The sequence below is a fragment of the Mustela putorius genome, unplaced genomic scaffold (assembly GCF_011764305.1).
Source record: "Mustela putorius furo isolate JIRA1106 unplaced genomic scaffold, ASM1176430v1.1 tig00003942_pilon_pilon_pilon, whole genome shotgun sequence".
NCBI classification, from domain to species: domain Eukaryota; kingdom Metazoa; phylum Chordata; class Mammalia; order Carnivora; family Mustelidae; genus Mustela; species Mustela putorius.
The window spans coordinates 1630188-1647390 of NW_025422087.1; the positions used below are offsets into that span (position 1 = coordinate 1630188).

At 45.3% G+C, this 17203-nt stretch overlaps 1 protein-coding gene across 4 annotated transcripts in view; it reads left to right on the plus strand.

Annotated features, from left to right (window-relative positions):
• LOC123389049 overlaps positions 1-16694 on the plus strand; it is a 49829-nt gene extending 33135 nt beyond the window's left edge. Inside the window, exons 5-6 of one of the 4 annotated variants that reach the window (XM_045069711.1) lie at positions 14911-14969; positions 16419-16694. In XM_045069711.1, coding sequence (XP_044925646.1) covers positions 14911-14962 — 52 coding nt within the window. In that variant the 3' untranslated portion in view covers positions 14963-14969; positions 16419-16694. The other 3 variants (XM_045069710.1, XM_045069713.1, XM_045069715.1) reach the window with 3 other exon arrangements.
• Positions 16695-17203: the final 509 nt, after the last annotated feature.

Genomic DNA, 17203 nt, shown 5'->3' on the forward strand with positions numbered 1-17203 from the left:
AAGTCAGCCTTGAAATAATTGCTCCCCAGAACAAAGTCCAACAATATACAAAGGTAAACAACATAACCCATAAATTGTGTACTGTTTAGCATACAGTAAAAAATTATCAGGAGTGCAAAGAAGCAGGAAAAGGTGACCTATAACTACAAGAAAAAGTGATACCATAAATAGATTTTCAAAAGACACTGATATTAGAATCAGCACACAAGGATGTTGAAACAGTGATTATAAACATACTCCTTATCTTCAAGGAGATAAAGGAAAACATAAACACGGTGAGAGACATGGGAGATACAAAAAAGCCCCAAATCAAATTTTTAGAGATCAAGAATACTCCATATTAAGTAAAAAATACACTAGATGAGAGTAACAGCCAATTAAACATTGAAAAAGAAAGATAAATGAATGTGAAGACATAGTAGTAGAAATATTTAAACTGAAAGCGAGTAAAAACATTTTATCAAATTGAAAAAAACATCAGTGAGCTATGAGATTATATCAAGCAATTGAACACATGTATAATGGGAGTCCCTTTTTTTTAGTTAACATATAGCACAGTATTTTTGGAGTAGAATTCAGTGATTTATCACTTACATACAACACCCAGTGCTCATCACAACAAGTGCCTTCCTTACTCCCTCCCCATCACCCCTCTAGGCCATCCCCCACCCTCAATTTGTTCTCTGTTGTTAAGGTCACTTATGGCTTACTTCCCTCTCTCTTTTTTAACTTCCCCTCTTCCCATATGTTCATCTGTTTTCTTTCTTAAATTCCACATGAATGAGATCATACGGTATTTGTCTTTCTCTGATTTATTTCACTTAATATAATATTCTCTAGCTGCAGCCACAATGTTGCAAATGGCAAGATTTCATTCTTTTTGACTGTTGAACATTTAATGCAATTCCTGTCAAAATGCCACCAGCATTTTTCACAGAGCTGGGACAATCCTAAAATTTGTATTGAACCACAAAAGATCCCAAATAACCAAAGCAATTCAGAAAAAGAAAAAACTGAAGGCATCACAATTCTGGATTTCAAATTATATTACAAAGTTGTAGTCATCAAAACAGTTTGGTAATTGGAGTTTTATGAGGAAATTTTAAAAAGAGTGAAAAAGAGCGAAAAAGGAAAAATACCTGAAAAAATCATGACCAAAAAGGTCTAAATGTGATGAAAATTATAAACCCACAGAAAGAATAATCTCAACAGACCCCAAGCAAAAGAAACATGAATAAAACAACACGACGGTATATCATAATCAAATTGCTTAAAACAAATGATAGAGAGAAAGTCTTAAAAGCAGCCAAAGAAGAAGACATATTACATGAAGGGGCTAAAGAATGCAAATTTCCCATGAGAAATTAAGCAAATCAGAAGACCACAGAGCGATATCATTAAAATACTGAAAGAAAAACTGGCCTCATAAAATTCTACACTCAACCAAAAATCTTCAAGAAAATGAAAGCAAACTAACAGGAAATTGAGAGAATTTATCATCAGCATACTAACTTTACAAGAAATGTTAAAAGGAATTTCTTAGATTTAAGGAAGATGATACCCTTGACAATATACAGAAGAATGAAGAACGGTGGAAATGGTAAACATATAGGTAAACGAAAGTATATCTTGCCCCCTCGTCTTCCAAATCTCTTTAAAAGATAATTGACTGCTCCAAGCAAAAGTAGTAACAATGTACTGTGGAGTTTAGGATATAGGTAGAATGTTATACATTAGAATGTATGAATAATAATAGCACAAAAGTCTGGAGGGGAAGTGTTGAAAAGTTCTTAAACCATATGTAAGTAGCATTACATTATTTGAAGACAGACTGTGATGAGTTAAAGATGTACACTGTGGGGGCACCTGGGTGACTCAGTTGGTTAAGCCTCATACTCTTGGTTTTGGCTCAGGTCATGATCCAGAAGTTGTGACACAAAGCCCAGTGATGGGCTCCATGTTCAGTATGGAGTCTGCTTGAGATTCTCTCTCCTTCCCCCTTCCCCTCTCCCCTGCTCACTCTCTCAAATAAATAAATATATAAAATCTTAAAAAAAAAAAAGATGTACATTGTAAATCCTAGAGCAACCACTAAGACAAGACAAAACAAAGAGTTATAGCTAATAAACTAATAATAGAGATAAAACAGATTAGGATAGGGACATGCTCAAGGTCATCAGTACTTAACATCCATATATCAAAGGGAAATGAACAAAACTACAAAGCAAACGGGGGGAGGATAAAGGACCTAGGTCTCCCTATGTAACTGTAGCCTAGTCATGAAATGCAACCACAACGTATCCTAACATAAAAGATAACGTGGTTGTCATTGGCACCACTAATCTTAGAGAAACACACATATGTTTGTAGGGAGTGACATTAACTGACACAAAAGGCACCACCCAGGGACGCAAAGAAAGAGACACTCAAGGCCAAATTGGTGAGACAGGTGTAAGGTATTGACTCCAGCTGTCCCCTTTCCACTGAGAACTCAGTCTAGATCAACCCAATTCCATTTTGAGAATTCTATTTTTAAAGCCTCTCTACCACCAAGGACTTGTAGCTACTCAAGTCAACATATGTTCTCATGTTCTTCTCTCTCCTCTGACTGCAACACCTTTCCCTGTCTTGTTACCTTGGCCAAGTCCCAGTTGACTGGTAGGTTTCAGTTAATGAATCACCTCTCCTGCAAAGCATGGCCTACTCTCTCCAGGTGATTGCCACTGGGTTCCCACAGCACCTGGAGCACAACTGTAGCTTAGCATTAAGATACAGTCTATCCAGGGCACCTGGGTGGTTCAGTCGGTTAAGTGGCCAACTCTTGATTTTAGCTCAGGTCATGATCTCAGGGTCATGGGATCGAGCCCCACATCAGGCTCTGTGCTCAGAGTGGCATCTGCTTGTCCCTCTCCCTCTGCTCCTTCCCCCCAACACTCATGTGCGATCTCTCTCTATATATCCCTATCTCTATCTCTAAAATAAGTAAATAAAACCTTTAAAAAAAAAGATACCACCTGCTGGCACCCCTAGAAATCATTATAGCTTCTTACCAAATAACCCTGCACCCTACAACCCTGATGTAAAAACCATCAAAGAAATATTGAAGTATTTGTCTTTATATCTTGTGGTCTTCCTCTCCTATAAAATCATGTTGAGATAATTTGAACAGTTAGAACACCAGTAAAACAGGAAACTTCAAAATAAAAGTTGAATAAAAATCAAAGCAAAGTCTCAAGATACAGATACATAGAATATTGGGGTACATTTCTGGAATCAAAGACAAAAATTAGCTCTGTGCTTCAGAATCTAACACAGAATTAGGAACATTTTGGGCCGCAGAGAGTTGAATAAAGAAGTAAAGGGAGAAAAGAGTTCAGAGCCCTTTTAATTGATTGTCCCAGGGCAGAGAATGAGAGCCCATGTAACATCCTGCCATGACCCTCAGACCTTCCAAAGATTCTATAAAAATGCATATTAAATTACTAAATGTTATTAAATCATTAAATATTTAAATATTATTACATATATTAAATTACATCTATTAAATTCTAATATGCTGAAATTGGCCAGAGTGGTTCCTGTTTTCTTTTTTTCTGCAGCATCATGGTGAGCAGACACCCGTGAACAAAAAATACATATAATAGATGGGCCAGGGGTTTCTGGGCTTTGTGAAGTCCATTGCTCCAAGAATCTCCCCTACAGGTTTTTCTGGGTTGGGTTAGTGAGCATCGTCCCTGAAAGACCAAGTAAGTCCAGTTTCTGAAACCTTCCTGTAAGTGGCCCGGATGAGGCTCTGGGGAGCTGTCTCCTTAAATGACTTCTTGTTTTTCTAGCCACAAATAGTATGTTGTAGATAATATATTATAATAAGCAGTTACTCCTACTGTTAACCCTATTTACAGGTGAGACTACTGAGGGTTGGAGTGGTTAGTGATGCACCCATCATCTCAAAGGTGGTGAGACTCCATTGAGACAACTGGACCCATTCCCATGACCTCGGCGGCAGCCCAGCATCTCCAGAAACTGTCAGCTCTGACTGGATTTCAAACAGCATTGTATTTCTTGATGTAGGGTTGCTGCCTGTCTATTTTTATGTCTATATTTGCAAGTCTGACAAACTTCAAAAAAAAAAAAAACACACACAAAAAGAAATATATTTTTGAGAAAGGGAAAAACCATCCAATAATGGCAGAGACAGAACTGACTTGGTAAATGTTATGGGCTTTAAAAACAGTATTAAACTCCTCAGCAACTTTCATAATAGTCATGTGCCAGGACACAGAGAAAACCATGTTTTACCATCTGTTAGCTCTTACATTTGGCATCTTGTGAGATGTCACTTTTCAACCAAAGAGCCATCATCAATTTCAGATCAGGTGAAGAGTAACAGGTGATTAACTCTTTTTCCAAAGAAGCTGTCAAATTTTTGCTTGTGGTATTCTATTCATAACTGGGTGGCTATGTATCAGAAAGTAGAACTAAGAAGATACTTGAAGGTGTGTGTTTTTGTTCCTTATAAAACATGTGCAGTGTTCTGACATTTCTATCGCAGCTTCTGTTAAGGACGAGGAACAGATCCTTCGCTCTCCTCCAGTGAGAGCAGCTCTCTTGCACAGAAGCAAGCTCTGTCTCCTGGTTGGGCAAATCCAGGCTGTTGGTTGTGTCTCAGCCTGCACCACCTCCCCCTTGATTAATGAAACTCTGCAGGGAGCCTGCTCTGTGTCAGCTGGGTTGAACATTTCAGGACGTAATCAATTTCCTTTGTCAGTTTCTCTGCTTTATCTGATTACAAACTCTTTCCTCTCTAAATATCACTTTCCATAACAATCAGGCAGGAGATTCCATCATTCATCACTCACTACTTCTGCAACAACTTTTATTTTGTAGCATGTGATACAGGCAATTTGTCCCTCCAAAACCCCTCTCTGGGAGATGGGTGAGCTAATCCTCATGGTGAAGACTCCCCGCCACTCTTCTGGGGTGGGTGGGTGGGAGGGCATTTCGACCTAGACCACCTTCCTAATTTCCTTTGGCAACTAAGCAGAGTTTGTTTCTCTGTGAAGCTATTCTTGATTGTGGGCCTCTTAGGATCTATGTCCTCTTTGTATATGATGTCCGAAGTATTCCAAGAACCCTCCCAGGGAGCTATTATCCTGATTTTTACAGCAGAGAAATTTGAGGCTTAGTAAGGTGAAGGTGAAGTGATCTGCCAAGGGTCATAGAAGTTTCATTGATTCTAAGGTACAAGCCCTTTCCACCTCCATACCTAGGTGTCCTCCTGGCTGTTGGTCCCTGTTTCTGGGGCCTGTGGGTCTAAGAATGGGGCTTCTGTGGAATCTCCGTCTCCGTGACCCATATCCTCTCCCACCTATCTTCTCGGCCACATGAAAAGCTTCCCGAAGGCTCAGTCACTATGTGTCTAAGACCTCTGGGTGCGTGCTGGGTGGTTGGTATTCAGGTAGTCAGATGGGCAATCAGAAAAAAAGCACATGCTTTTTTACCCAGGGACTGACTTCGGGACAGTTATGTGCTCCCGAGGTGAATTTTACTTTTATTTACATTTTTACCTTTTCTGTTTTAAAAGTGGCTATAGTTCCTTCCTGGGGTTTTGTGTTCTCTTTCTGGAGATCACCTTGAACCAGGTCCCAAGTAGGTCCTCACAAAGAGCCAGATGCACGGTCGTTTCCTCTGTGTGCTGGGCAGAGCGAATGGGTGCCCTCAGCATTGTCCTAGCAAACTCTGGGGATGGGGGCATCAGGAGGCTTCTGAAGAAACCAAGGGAATATGACTCACCTTGAACCTGGCTTTGCCACTTTCTTCTCCAGCAAAGAGTAATTTCCCAAAAAGGCTGGGTCCCTCTTTGCCAGCTACTCTCTGAGTCTCTCAGCCCCGTTAAGCCTGCCTGGAAGAAGACTGTGAGGTCACAGCCTTCCGTCCTCCCACAGGGATTCATGAACACCAGTCAAGACCTTGAGATGAGATCCCACTGCCGGCAAGGTCTCAGGGTTTTCTCAGAGAGGGCACCATGGGGCAGCAGCGCAAACACACACCACCGTGGTTCTCCATCACACAACAAAACAAAACAGAAGCGCAGAAGATGATGTTCACCCCACTTACTAAGTGTAACCTCAGAAGTTGTGGGCACTTCTGATGTTTTCATCACATAGCCTTCAGAACTTGTCATCACAGCCCTAGGGCAAAGCATTATTGCTGCTGGGGGAAACTGTTGGGGCAGCAGAGTGGCCAATGGGAAAGGGACCTGTGTGTCTCCCCTGACACCTGCCTGGGGCCAGGGCTGTGCAGTCTGACCTGGACAGAAAAGTCCAATGGTGAAAGCAAGTTAGGGGTCATGGCATGAAATGGGTCAGGGAGATGGTTCAGGAGACCGCTTCTCCATGGCAATGGCCTCAGGGCACCACAAAGTGGTAAAGAGGCAGTGAAGGGTCAAATGTTGTCCTCTCGAAGGACTGGGGTGTGCTGGATGGTCTCAAAGTGTTCTTCAGTTCCCTGTCATTTAACACCCTCTTCATGAGCTCATGCTATGTGCTAGGAGCTCAGTACTCCGAAGAGCTGACAGTTTTATGGTTAAGGGACAACATTTTTATAGAGTTCAAGAACAGTTATATTAGTTTTCTAACCACACGTATGTCCTGAGCGAGACAAGAAGCTAAAAAAGCAGGGAGGCCATCAGCTGGATGCTAAAATTGCAGAACAAAATTTGTAAGGAGTCAGCCTTCTGTTGGTTTGGGAACAAACAGCAGTGGGCTCATGGGAAGAAAGGCGTGCGCGTGGGAGCCACCCACAGATGGGACTTGGATCTTGGTGTCACTCCCCACGTATCACGTTACCTTTAAGGAAATGTCTCTGTTTGTATGCTTGGCTGATACCAGCTGGTGGAAAGTTCATGTGTTGCTTGAGATTCAAGGCTGCTCGAATTTACAATCCTTAATTTGTAGGAATTTATATAATACAGCTAAATTGAATCCAGCGCGTCTTAATACAGCTAAATTGAATCCAGCGCGTCTTGTTGGGGAAAGCATGGATCTGGGAGATAGACACATCCATGACCTGTCTGGGGTCATGTGGCCTGCAGACTCTTGTTTGCCAAATGGGAATAATCATAAAGACTTTCTTTAATTATATGAGGATTAGAGAAGATCATACACATTAACAACGCTAGCCCAATCCCAGTACTTATAAAAACATTACCTGGGTTTGCACAAGCAAATACGTCTGTCCCCATTGGGTTTTCACAAGAGTTTTGATGAGCCAGAGCAGGGAAGTGGGGGCCCAGGACAGGAGATTGGCTGAAGCGGGGGACAGGCTCAGAGAAGCAGGGCTGCGTGGAACCTCCTGGTGAGCAGGTCAGCAACATCATGAGAACCACGGTCAGAGTGAGAACCACGGTCAGAGTGAAGCCACAAAAGCAGGGAGACCGTGATGGGCAGGCGCATCTGCTTCCCAAATACCTTTTGAGTCCATTTGCTTCTACTCATCCTATTGCCACTGTCAGAGATCTGGGCACCTGGGATCCTCCAAGGGCCTCCTAACTCATTTCTCCACCTCTCCACCCCTGTTCCGTCCCTCTGCTCCTCCACTCCGAGGTAAGATCCACCTGGGCTTACAGCCCTCATGACTGCTCCTTGCCTTCAGTATAAAGTCACAGGTCCTGCCACGGTTTCTGACACCTGCTGGATCTGGTCCCTCACATCCTGCCAGCCGGCCTCCTTCAGCCTTGCTGAAGACATTCTGTTTCTCCACCTTACCTTGCTCCCTGTGGTCCCTGGGTCTTTGCACATTCTGACCCTCTCCCTGTTTTCTGGTGTCTTCTATTTATCTTTTAGACTCCTGGTTCTACATGTTTCTTCCTCTGGAAAGTCCTGCATGCCTTACCTGTCCAGCCCCAGACTGTGTGGATAACTACTCCAATCTCTAAGTTGCATAAAGGCACCTGACACGGTAGATGGCATACAGTGGAATTCAATACATGTTTGCTGAGTGAATGGATCTCCCTGCCAGAAGAGTTGTAGGTTTGCAGGCAGATTGTGTTGAAATCATTTATGAGATGCTCTCATCTACGTTTTTCCCACCTGTGTCAGTCAGGATTCCACCCAGAAACAGATGGCTGAAACCTGGGTGGCTCAGTGGGTTGAGCCTCTGCCTTTGGGTCAGGTCATGATCTCAGGGTCCTGGGATCAAGCACAGCATCAGGCTCTCTTCTCAGTATGGGGTCTGCTTCCCCCACCCCCTCTCTCTCTGCCTGCCTCTCTGCCTACTTGTGATCTCTGTTTGTGAAACAAATAAATAAAATCTTAAACAAAACAAAACAAAGGGGCGCCTGGGTGGCTCAGTGAGTTACGCCGCTGCCTTCGGCTCAGGTCATGATCTCAGGGTCCTGGGATCGAGCCCCACATCAGGCTCTTTGCTCAGCAGGGAGCCTGCTTCCCCCTTCTCTCTGCCTGCCTCTCTGCCTACTTGTAATCTCTATCAAATAAATAAATAAAATCTTAAACAAAACAAAACAAAACAAAACAAAAAAAAAACCAGGGTAATCTAGAAGAGTGTGACCAAGGGACTTTTTATAAAGGTGTAGCCAAGTTCGAGGGAATCCAACAAGGGAGGGCAAAAAACACCCGCCCTGGCACTAAGGACAGTGGGAAGCCACCATCTCCTTGGGCCCAACCAGACAAGAGGAGATGGGAGTTAGAGAAACTCGGAGCCATAGTCAAAGGAGAGGCCTATTTGGTATGATCTGGGGCCTTTGGCAGAGGAAGGCAGCCCCTGCCAATCTGGGCTGCGCGCCCCCCTTCTCTTACTCACGCCTCCATTGGCCAAAACCAACTGGCCAAGACCAGCAGACAGCCAGGGATGAGAAGCCCTGTCAATGCAGTCACAGATCTGTGGGCTCCGAGCAGAGTGGAACAAGGTGGTGTGTGACTGCAGGGAGAGAGAAGATCCAGCTGTTCTGATCACTTATCTAATAACCTGTCCTAAGCCACTGTAGGGAACAGCTTCCACCTGCTGTTGTGGATGCTACCATCCCTTGGAAAGGAATGATGTTGACTTGCCAATTGAATACAGATTCAATAGAAGTGATTTAGAAAACACTTTCATTTGGGGCTCTTGGGTGGCTCAGTCCCTTAAGCATCCGACTCTTGATTTCAGCCGTGGTCATGATCTTGAGGTTGTGAGATTGAACCCAGTGTGAGGCTGCACGCTGGGCATGGGACATACTTGGGATTCTCTCTCTTTCTCTCCCTCTGCTCTTCCACCTCTTAACTGAAAAGATTTAAGAATTTTTTTAGGGCGCCTGGGTGGCTCAGTTGATTAAGCTTCTGCCTTCGGCTCAGGTCATGATCCTGGAGTCCGGAGATCGAGTCCTGCATCAGGTTCCCTGCTCTGTGGGAAGTCTGCTTCTCCCTCCAACCCTCTCCGCTCTTGTGCTCACTCTCTTTCTCTCTCATTCTCTGTCCCTAAAATGAATAAATAAAAAATCTTTTAAAAAATTAAGATTTTTAAAATGTTCTATTATTACATTTCTATTCTAAACGTTCTATTATTATAATTCTATTTGGACAGTCTTATTTGTCACATAATGAAAGTAGATTTAACATTGTAGTTTCAGTTTTAAAAATCTGCCTTGAGATTTTCCCCATACTGAGACATAACTCAGCCTCCAGTCTGCAGGTGAGCTTGCCCACTACCAAACAGGCTAAAGTCTGAGCAAGGACCTTTGTCTGGACTGAGAGGCATCTCTTTCTGCGGTATGAAACATCTCAGCAGGGACGGGTGTGAGTTTCCCCACTGTCTGTCCATTGGTCATGCAAATCAGATGTCAGACCCATGCAAATTAGATGTTGGACCCAGATAAGCTTGCAATGAGAGGGTTAATATGTCGTCCCCTGGAAGATGTCAGCACAGAGTCAGGCCTCTCTTTCCGCTGCAACAGACGCGAGCTTCTTCACTTGCGATTCCATAAATAGCTTCCTGTCTGCTGAACCCTGGTGTGCTGGGATAATTCAAAAGTCAGACAGCATGCAAAGGCTCCCTGGGTGTATGAAAGGCTTGCAACACCACCTGCTTTGTCTGTATTTAGGTGCCTAGTTTGTTAGCTCAGAGTACTACAAGTTAAGGGTGGGGGCCAGATGCTACCCAGGACTCATTTAATCTAAAGGAACCCTAATATTCCAACAGAATCAGAGGAGCCACACCTGTGAGATTTTTGTGTTTGTCCTTCCTTCACTCTTCACCAAGCTCCAAGTGCTTTCCTGAAGGGGCTCCAGCTGTGAATAACCCCACATTTGTGGGATGTGGAGCCTGCTCTGTTTTGGGATGGCTTCGGTAGACCACGGGCACCCCCCCCTCCCACAGTCACATGCTGAAACCCAAATCCCCTATATTGTGGCATTAATAGGTGGTTTTTTGTGAGATGAGTAGGTCAGGAGACTGGAGTCCTCATGATGGGATAAGTGCCTTTAGCAGAAAAGACAGAAGAAAGAAGATCTCTCTTCACCTCCAGGGGTCTCAGGAAAATGGTAGCCATCTGCTCGCAAACCAGGAAGAGGGCTCTCACCAGACAACTAGATCTGCAGACGCCTAGATCTTGGGCTTCCAAGCCTCCAGAACTTTCGAGAAAGAAGTGTTGGTTGTTCTAGCCAACAAGCCAGCCAGTGCAGGATATCTTGTGAATAGCAGCTTGAACTGGCTGAAACAGTGGGTGTGGGATGGGGGGTATAAGATGGACACTGTGTTAAGCACGTTTTCTCCAAGATTCTTTGAGTGAAACAGTTCACATCTGGTTTGTTTCTCCCACCATGGTAAAGAAACTGTCTATCCAGGAGAATTGGCTCAAATATGTATACATGTTGGAATTCCTAGTCCCCTTTGGGCTTCTCGTTCAAAATGTGGCTTTTGGAAGAACAACTTTGCCTAACAAATGTTGGGAGCAAAGCTGGGGAAGGGAGAGGGAGGAAAAGAAGGGGGTTGTGTCAGGGTGCTCTTGTAGGCCAGCAGTGGCGGGTCCCTTTGTGTCACTGGCTTAGAGAGGTCAAGGCCATGTGTGTGCAATCTAGAGCAGGGCAGATGCCACAGCCACAGAACAACAGGATGCAGTGAGCTCGGTCTCTCCAGTTGATGGGGCATCCACCAAATCAAGCAGAGACAAGTACAGGAACTAATGGGTGGGGGTTTGCTGTCAGAACCCAATAGGTGTGTGGGGAGGGTGGGCACTGGCAGAACCTGGGGAGCCCACCAGCTGTGTCTTTGCTGGGCTGGGGCCCCTTGTGAAGGTCCCAAGTCTGAAACTAACCAGCATAAGACAAAACTGGAAAGGGTGAGGGTGACGTGGCTTTGGATGCTCAGAGCCTGGACTGATCCCGGTTCCACTCCGCACTGTTGTGAAGGCACTTGTTACTGATCTTCCATTTTTTCCTCTGTAAACACAGCTTTCCTCAAAAGCTTTCAGCGAGGACTACCAGTGAGCCCATAGTAGGGTCTCAGGAAACGGGAGCAGTTGCCTTTATTAATGCAGGAATCAGTGAACTGGGTAGGGTAGATTTTCCAGAATCCACACACACAAAACAGATGTAAATGCTGCCAGTCATGTGTTCTGGTGACATTTATTTTAAGCATCGTTGTGTTGGAGGGGCTGCCAGTACAAACATGACTAAGCCCTGGGCTTCCCTGGTGAAACTGGGGCACAGGGAGGGTCCTGGGATACAGGGAATGACATCCCCGTGCCTCCCTCTCCCTGCTCCCTCTCCAGAGTCTGGGGAGATGCGACAAGGAAGGCTATAAATAGCTAAGCAAATCAATAAGCAATGCACCCAATTAAAGATGGTTTTAATTATATGAGCCTGCCTGGCCACCAGACACTCAAGTCAAACAGAGTAAATGTAATTTCCTTTAAGCATCACCTTCCCTAAGGTCGAAAGTTTATGGATCATCTCTAAGTCCCTCCAGAAAACACATCTCCGATCTCACTGGTCTGCCAGTGTCCATGCAGCACGCCCCTTGGTCTTCCCTGAGGTTTCAGGAAGGTTCTGATTCTAGGCCGGTGGGGGGTCGGAGATGCCTTCTGCAGTGTCTTTCATCTACCAGCTTGAAATCAGCTAAGCAGAGCCTGGGAACAACTTGCCTCCCAGCCAACACACAAGAGGGAGCCTCTGGTTATGGTCCTATAGGTATGGCGGGTGAAGGTTTCCCAGACTTCGAAAGTTCCCCCAGTCTAACTCTTGAGAGCAAGAACGTGTCTCTCTCCACGTTCATGGGGCAGGTCAGTATAGTGGCACTCTCAGACCAGGCGCCTGCCATGGGACCCTGTGTCAGGGGTCACATTCAGAGAGACAATCAATTCCTTAAAGAATATGACACCTCTGTTACTCAGGACCCAGTGGTCTGGGCTGGTTCAGTGCTCCCCACACCTCTAACCCCTCTTCAGGCGCCAGGGAGACACTTCACTCTCTTGCCCCAGGACTCACATACTGAGCAGATCTGCATGCTGACACCAGGAGGGGCACTTCCTTGGAGTTCAGGCAGAATCTGAACTGTGGAAGCTCAAGAGAAGAGAAGAGAAAGAGGAATGTATCAACTTGTCAAATCCTTCCTCTTCCCATAAATGCAATCAGTTCTTGCATAGCAAAAATCTCATTTCCCAGAGGGGCTGATGCCCATTTCTTTGCTTCTCCTCACTTCTGAGTCCTAGCTCCAGGCAGGTGCTGGCTAGTAGGGTGTTCGCAGTAGAGGCTGGGGAGTGCTCTGCTCCTAGGGCTTTCAAATGTGTGTACATAAAGGTGGAAAATCAACATGGGCCAGATAATGACACGGAGTCTCAACCTTGACAATGAGATGGATCTTCAATGCTAGAATTGTAACTGGCTTTATTTTTATAAAAATATTTAATAGGGTGTAACCACTTTTTCAAAAATATAAATAAAAGTTGCAATTTCATTTAAGTAATTTTGACTTACACTTTTGATATTCATGAATTATAACCTGCCTGCTTTTAAAATTCCTAGATGACTTTGTAAACTTCAGACTTTAAAGAATGAATGTTTTGAAAACACAATCTAATTTTAATTTACATTTTTTATGAGCTAACATTCAGATTCTTCTATATACTTAAAATACAATTCTTTATATTTTAAAATCTTTGGGGTGAATCATTGAGTATGAGTATAATCGAGATTGTGATGGGTATAGAAAGACAAAAATAGAGCTTAAAAAAGAAAAAGAGGATGAAAAGATAGAAAATCTTCAATCTGTTTAAATTTTTTAGAACTGGAACCAGTGAAATTTAGCAGACCTCTGGTGAACCTACCTCCCAATAAATTTCTTTATTTAATGACACTTTAATTACTAATCAAAACAATGGAAATGAAAATGAGAAAACTATTTGGATTAAATTGATAACTTGAAGAGGTCAAGTAAGATCTCTAAAACATACTCTCTACTCTCTGAAGATTTAATTATCAATCAAAACGATGAGGTTATAAGAGGGCTGTCGTTTCTATTCTTGTTAGGGTTTGATCCATGTTCAGAGTGATCCCGGCTGCTCAGATTCTTGTCAGCCAGCGTGGTCCTGCAGGGGTGTGGGGAGGTCCATGGGCATAGCTCCCCATGTTCTGAACCTGCGCTTTGCCACCGAGCCACCACCCATTGGATCAAATCCTCTCTAGGACAGTTTCCATTCAAGGTTACAGAGACGCCATTAACCAATAGCACATCCCGTTAAGAATCAGGAGTGAGGTACAATCTCAAAGTTTCTAGCACAGTGGCTTGCAAGAAACAGACCTTAATAATGTTTTCTAAATTTACTTGGAAATCACCAACAAGCATGCCCTTCCGTGGTCGGGAGAGAAGCTGCTCATTCTTTAAATAAGTGTATGTTGAGCATCATTGTGGCAGGGACTGGAGGTGAAGACAAGGACCCGGGCTTCATGAAATCTGGTTGGTGGAGAAGACAGATGTGATTCAAAGAATTAGGCAAGCTGACAGAGGACGAGGATGAGAAAACGTGACTTCTCATCACAGACACTCACAGCCAGAGCCGCCTGGAGGAAGGAGCATGTGGTGACGACATCCTCCCCTCCCCCACCCCAGGAACCTGACCTTCTTCATGCTCCTTTCCCCATTTCTGATTCTCCCTCCCTCCGCAAGCCGCCCTGTGGGGTTATCTGCAAGAAACATGACATCCTTACTAGGAAGTGCCAGTATTCAAATAAATGGAAATTCAGAGCAGGGAGAATGCATCACAGGGGCTTATATTAAAAATAATAATGATGATCGTGATGAATGCTCTTGTCCTTGGAGAAACAGGTTTGTGTCTCCATGTATGAGAAATGGCTGCCTGTAGCATCAGGGCTGTAAACGTGCTTTCCTGAGATTCTAGTGGGTGCTGTAAAAAAAAAAAAAAAAAAAAAAAAAAAAAAAAAAAAAGAAAGAAAGAAACAAGGCTGTGGGAAGACTGAGAGAAAAAAAAAAAATAAGGGGCTGGAGCCGCAGATGGGTGGAAATCTCACTGATTCCTATAGAAATAGAGCATTTAAAATTAGCTTAGTATAAAAATAATCAGGGATGTGGGGTTGATTTTACTATCTATATTCCCCACTGCTTGATTCAGTTTCTGTTTTGAGAAATCTATCACGTATCCAGTTTCCTCCAAAGACTCAGTCCCTGCTCTGGGCCCCCGGAACAGCAGCCACTGCAGCTTCTTGAGGGTCTGTGGAGCTCCAGCCTGGGCCGTCAACCTGGTCCCTCACAGCCTGGGCTCTTGACCTCTGAGTCTCCTGTTGCCTGTGCCTGGCTGAATTCTGAGTTTCCTCTTTCACGGCATCTTGTTATATCCCCAAGTCCAGAAATCCTTGCGCCTTTTTATTTCATTATATTTTATTTATCTTCCCCCTCCCCAAGACTAACGTCTAGAGCCACACAAGGGAGCCCAGGCCCAGGCCCCAATCATTAAGAACCAGGTAGGTAAATCTTTTAATAAAGTTGAAAGCACGGGGCAAGGGCTCAAGCCAGAAGGCTAAGGGCCTTCTGGTCATTGTGATACCTTGTGTGTTTATAAAGGAGTAGCATGGGTATAAATTTGTTCCAAGAAGTATGAACTGCAAGAAATGTATTCCTTCATTCTCCTCAGTCGTTCTATGCTGGTCCAGCCTCCCACCACTGCAACAGTGGCAGAGAAGACCTCTGCCACTTTGAGTATGACCCATCACTAGGGAAACAGGAGACGCTGCTGTCCTTTGGAGAAGTCCCTGCCCTTCTTCTGTGCCTCTTGCCCATGAACCTGGGTACCTGCCAGGAAGGAAGTCTTGTTCAGGATCCGTGCTGAGGCTCTGGTCTCCCCACAGGCCAACAGCCACTGCTGTTAGGGGCTCATCACCTCCACAGCCCCCCTGCAAGTGGGTTGGGACCCCACTTCAGCCTCCCTGGCGTGGAAAATTCCACTGTCCTGTCACAGGGCTCCTGCCCCTCATGACCTTCAGAGGCTACTCCTCTGTGTTAATTAACCCAAACTTAAAAAAAAAGGGGGGGTGCGTAATGCCCACATGCAAAATGAAGTTGGGACAAAGGAGGAAGGAGAGTGACTGTTTAATGAGCACAGGGTTTCCCTCTTGGGGCACTGCCAAGGGCAAGGGGTCAGGGTAGTCTCAGCTTTGAACCTTGTTGAACCCTCCATGACAGCTTCAATGAAACTCCACCATTTCCTGAGCTCAACAGGGTCCTGACCACGCATCCCGTTCCTGCCCCTTGGCCCAACCATAGGCTCAGCTCCTTCCAGAGGGGCTCCTCCAAGTCCCAAGCCAGGTCTCATGGTGGGGAGCGAACAGAAGCTCCAGGCGGCGTCCACGGCATCCTCCATTTCTTGTCCCCTGTTTCCTGTTTCCCTGGAGCTGGACTGAGTGCCTTCCACAGAGTGGGGGTGTCCTCAGACTTTCAGGACCACTCAGGCCATGGCGAGGAGGGAATGTCTCCAGGGAAACCACACTAGGGCCACCTGGGCCCAGCCTCGGCTCAGGTTTCCAGGGAAGGCGTCTCTGCCATGTGGTCATCCCAGCAGGCTGCTGGCAGGTCACGCCAGCCTCCGTGAGACGTGGAAATGGGGTGGGAGATGGGGCCCAGCTGTGGAGTCACACGCAAGCCCAGCCTCAAGGAGCGCAGAGCACCAGGCACTTAAGAAGAGTTGGCTGATGGTGAACAAATAATAAGGCTTGCAGCTGACGGGAGGCTGGCCGGGCCAGGCGGTCTTTCCAAGCCCGAGGGCGTAGGTCCCATCATCCGCTTCTACCGACGATTCATTCCTGGGCCCAGGAGCCCCTGTCGGGGGCTCAGACTGCCCACAAACAATGGTAAGGGAAGGCAATCCTTTTCTTCCATCTTTCATTCGATCTTACTTCCTCCTATGTTTATTACAGCGATGGAATTCCTGCAGAAAGTCCTGAAGATACGGAAGAGCAAGAGTTAGAGGTTTAAAGCCAAAGCTCGTCTGGTGACTCATTCGGTGGCTCATTCCGTTAAGCCCCAGACTCTCGATTCTGGCTCAGGTGACGATCTCCGGATGCTGAGACTGAGGCCCACGTGGGCTCCGCCTGCAGCGGGAGATCTGCTTGGGTTCCCTTCCCTTTGCCCTTCCCGCCTGTTCATGCTGTCTCTCTCTCTCTCTCTCAATAAATAAATAAATCTTAAAAAAAAATAAAATTAAAAACCCAACAACAACAAAGCTTTGTAGGTAAGAAACAGGGTGGCAAAGACAAAAGGCCAGCAGCAGGATACAGAACTTGGCGTTGGCCTGTAGCCTGGGAAATGAGCAAGATTGTCATTAACCTAAGTCGTGGTAGTGTGGTAGTTGGGCCAATACCAATATTATGACCATTGCTAATCAGAAGATGCTACTATGGCAGGGCTGGAGGGCCTCTCGGGGTCTGGGACTGCCTCGTAGGTATGTGAAACCTGGACATCCGGCAGGACAACAGGGTCCTTGAGAGACAGAGCAGAGCCACCGCAGGAGAACTTCCAGGCCTTGGAAGAAAGATGTATAATAAAAACCAGGAAGCACTCCGCCAACAGCACTGCCCCCCTCGGCAGCTGGTGGCCCGGGCTGTTGGTCTCCACAGCTGAGTCAGAGCTTGGGTTAGAGGACAGGAGCCTTTCCAGGTCCTTGCTTTATACCTGAAGGTCTCTCACTGCTAGAACGCTCCAG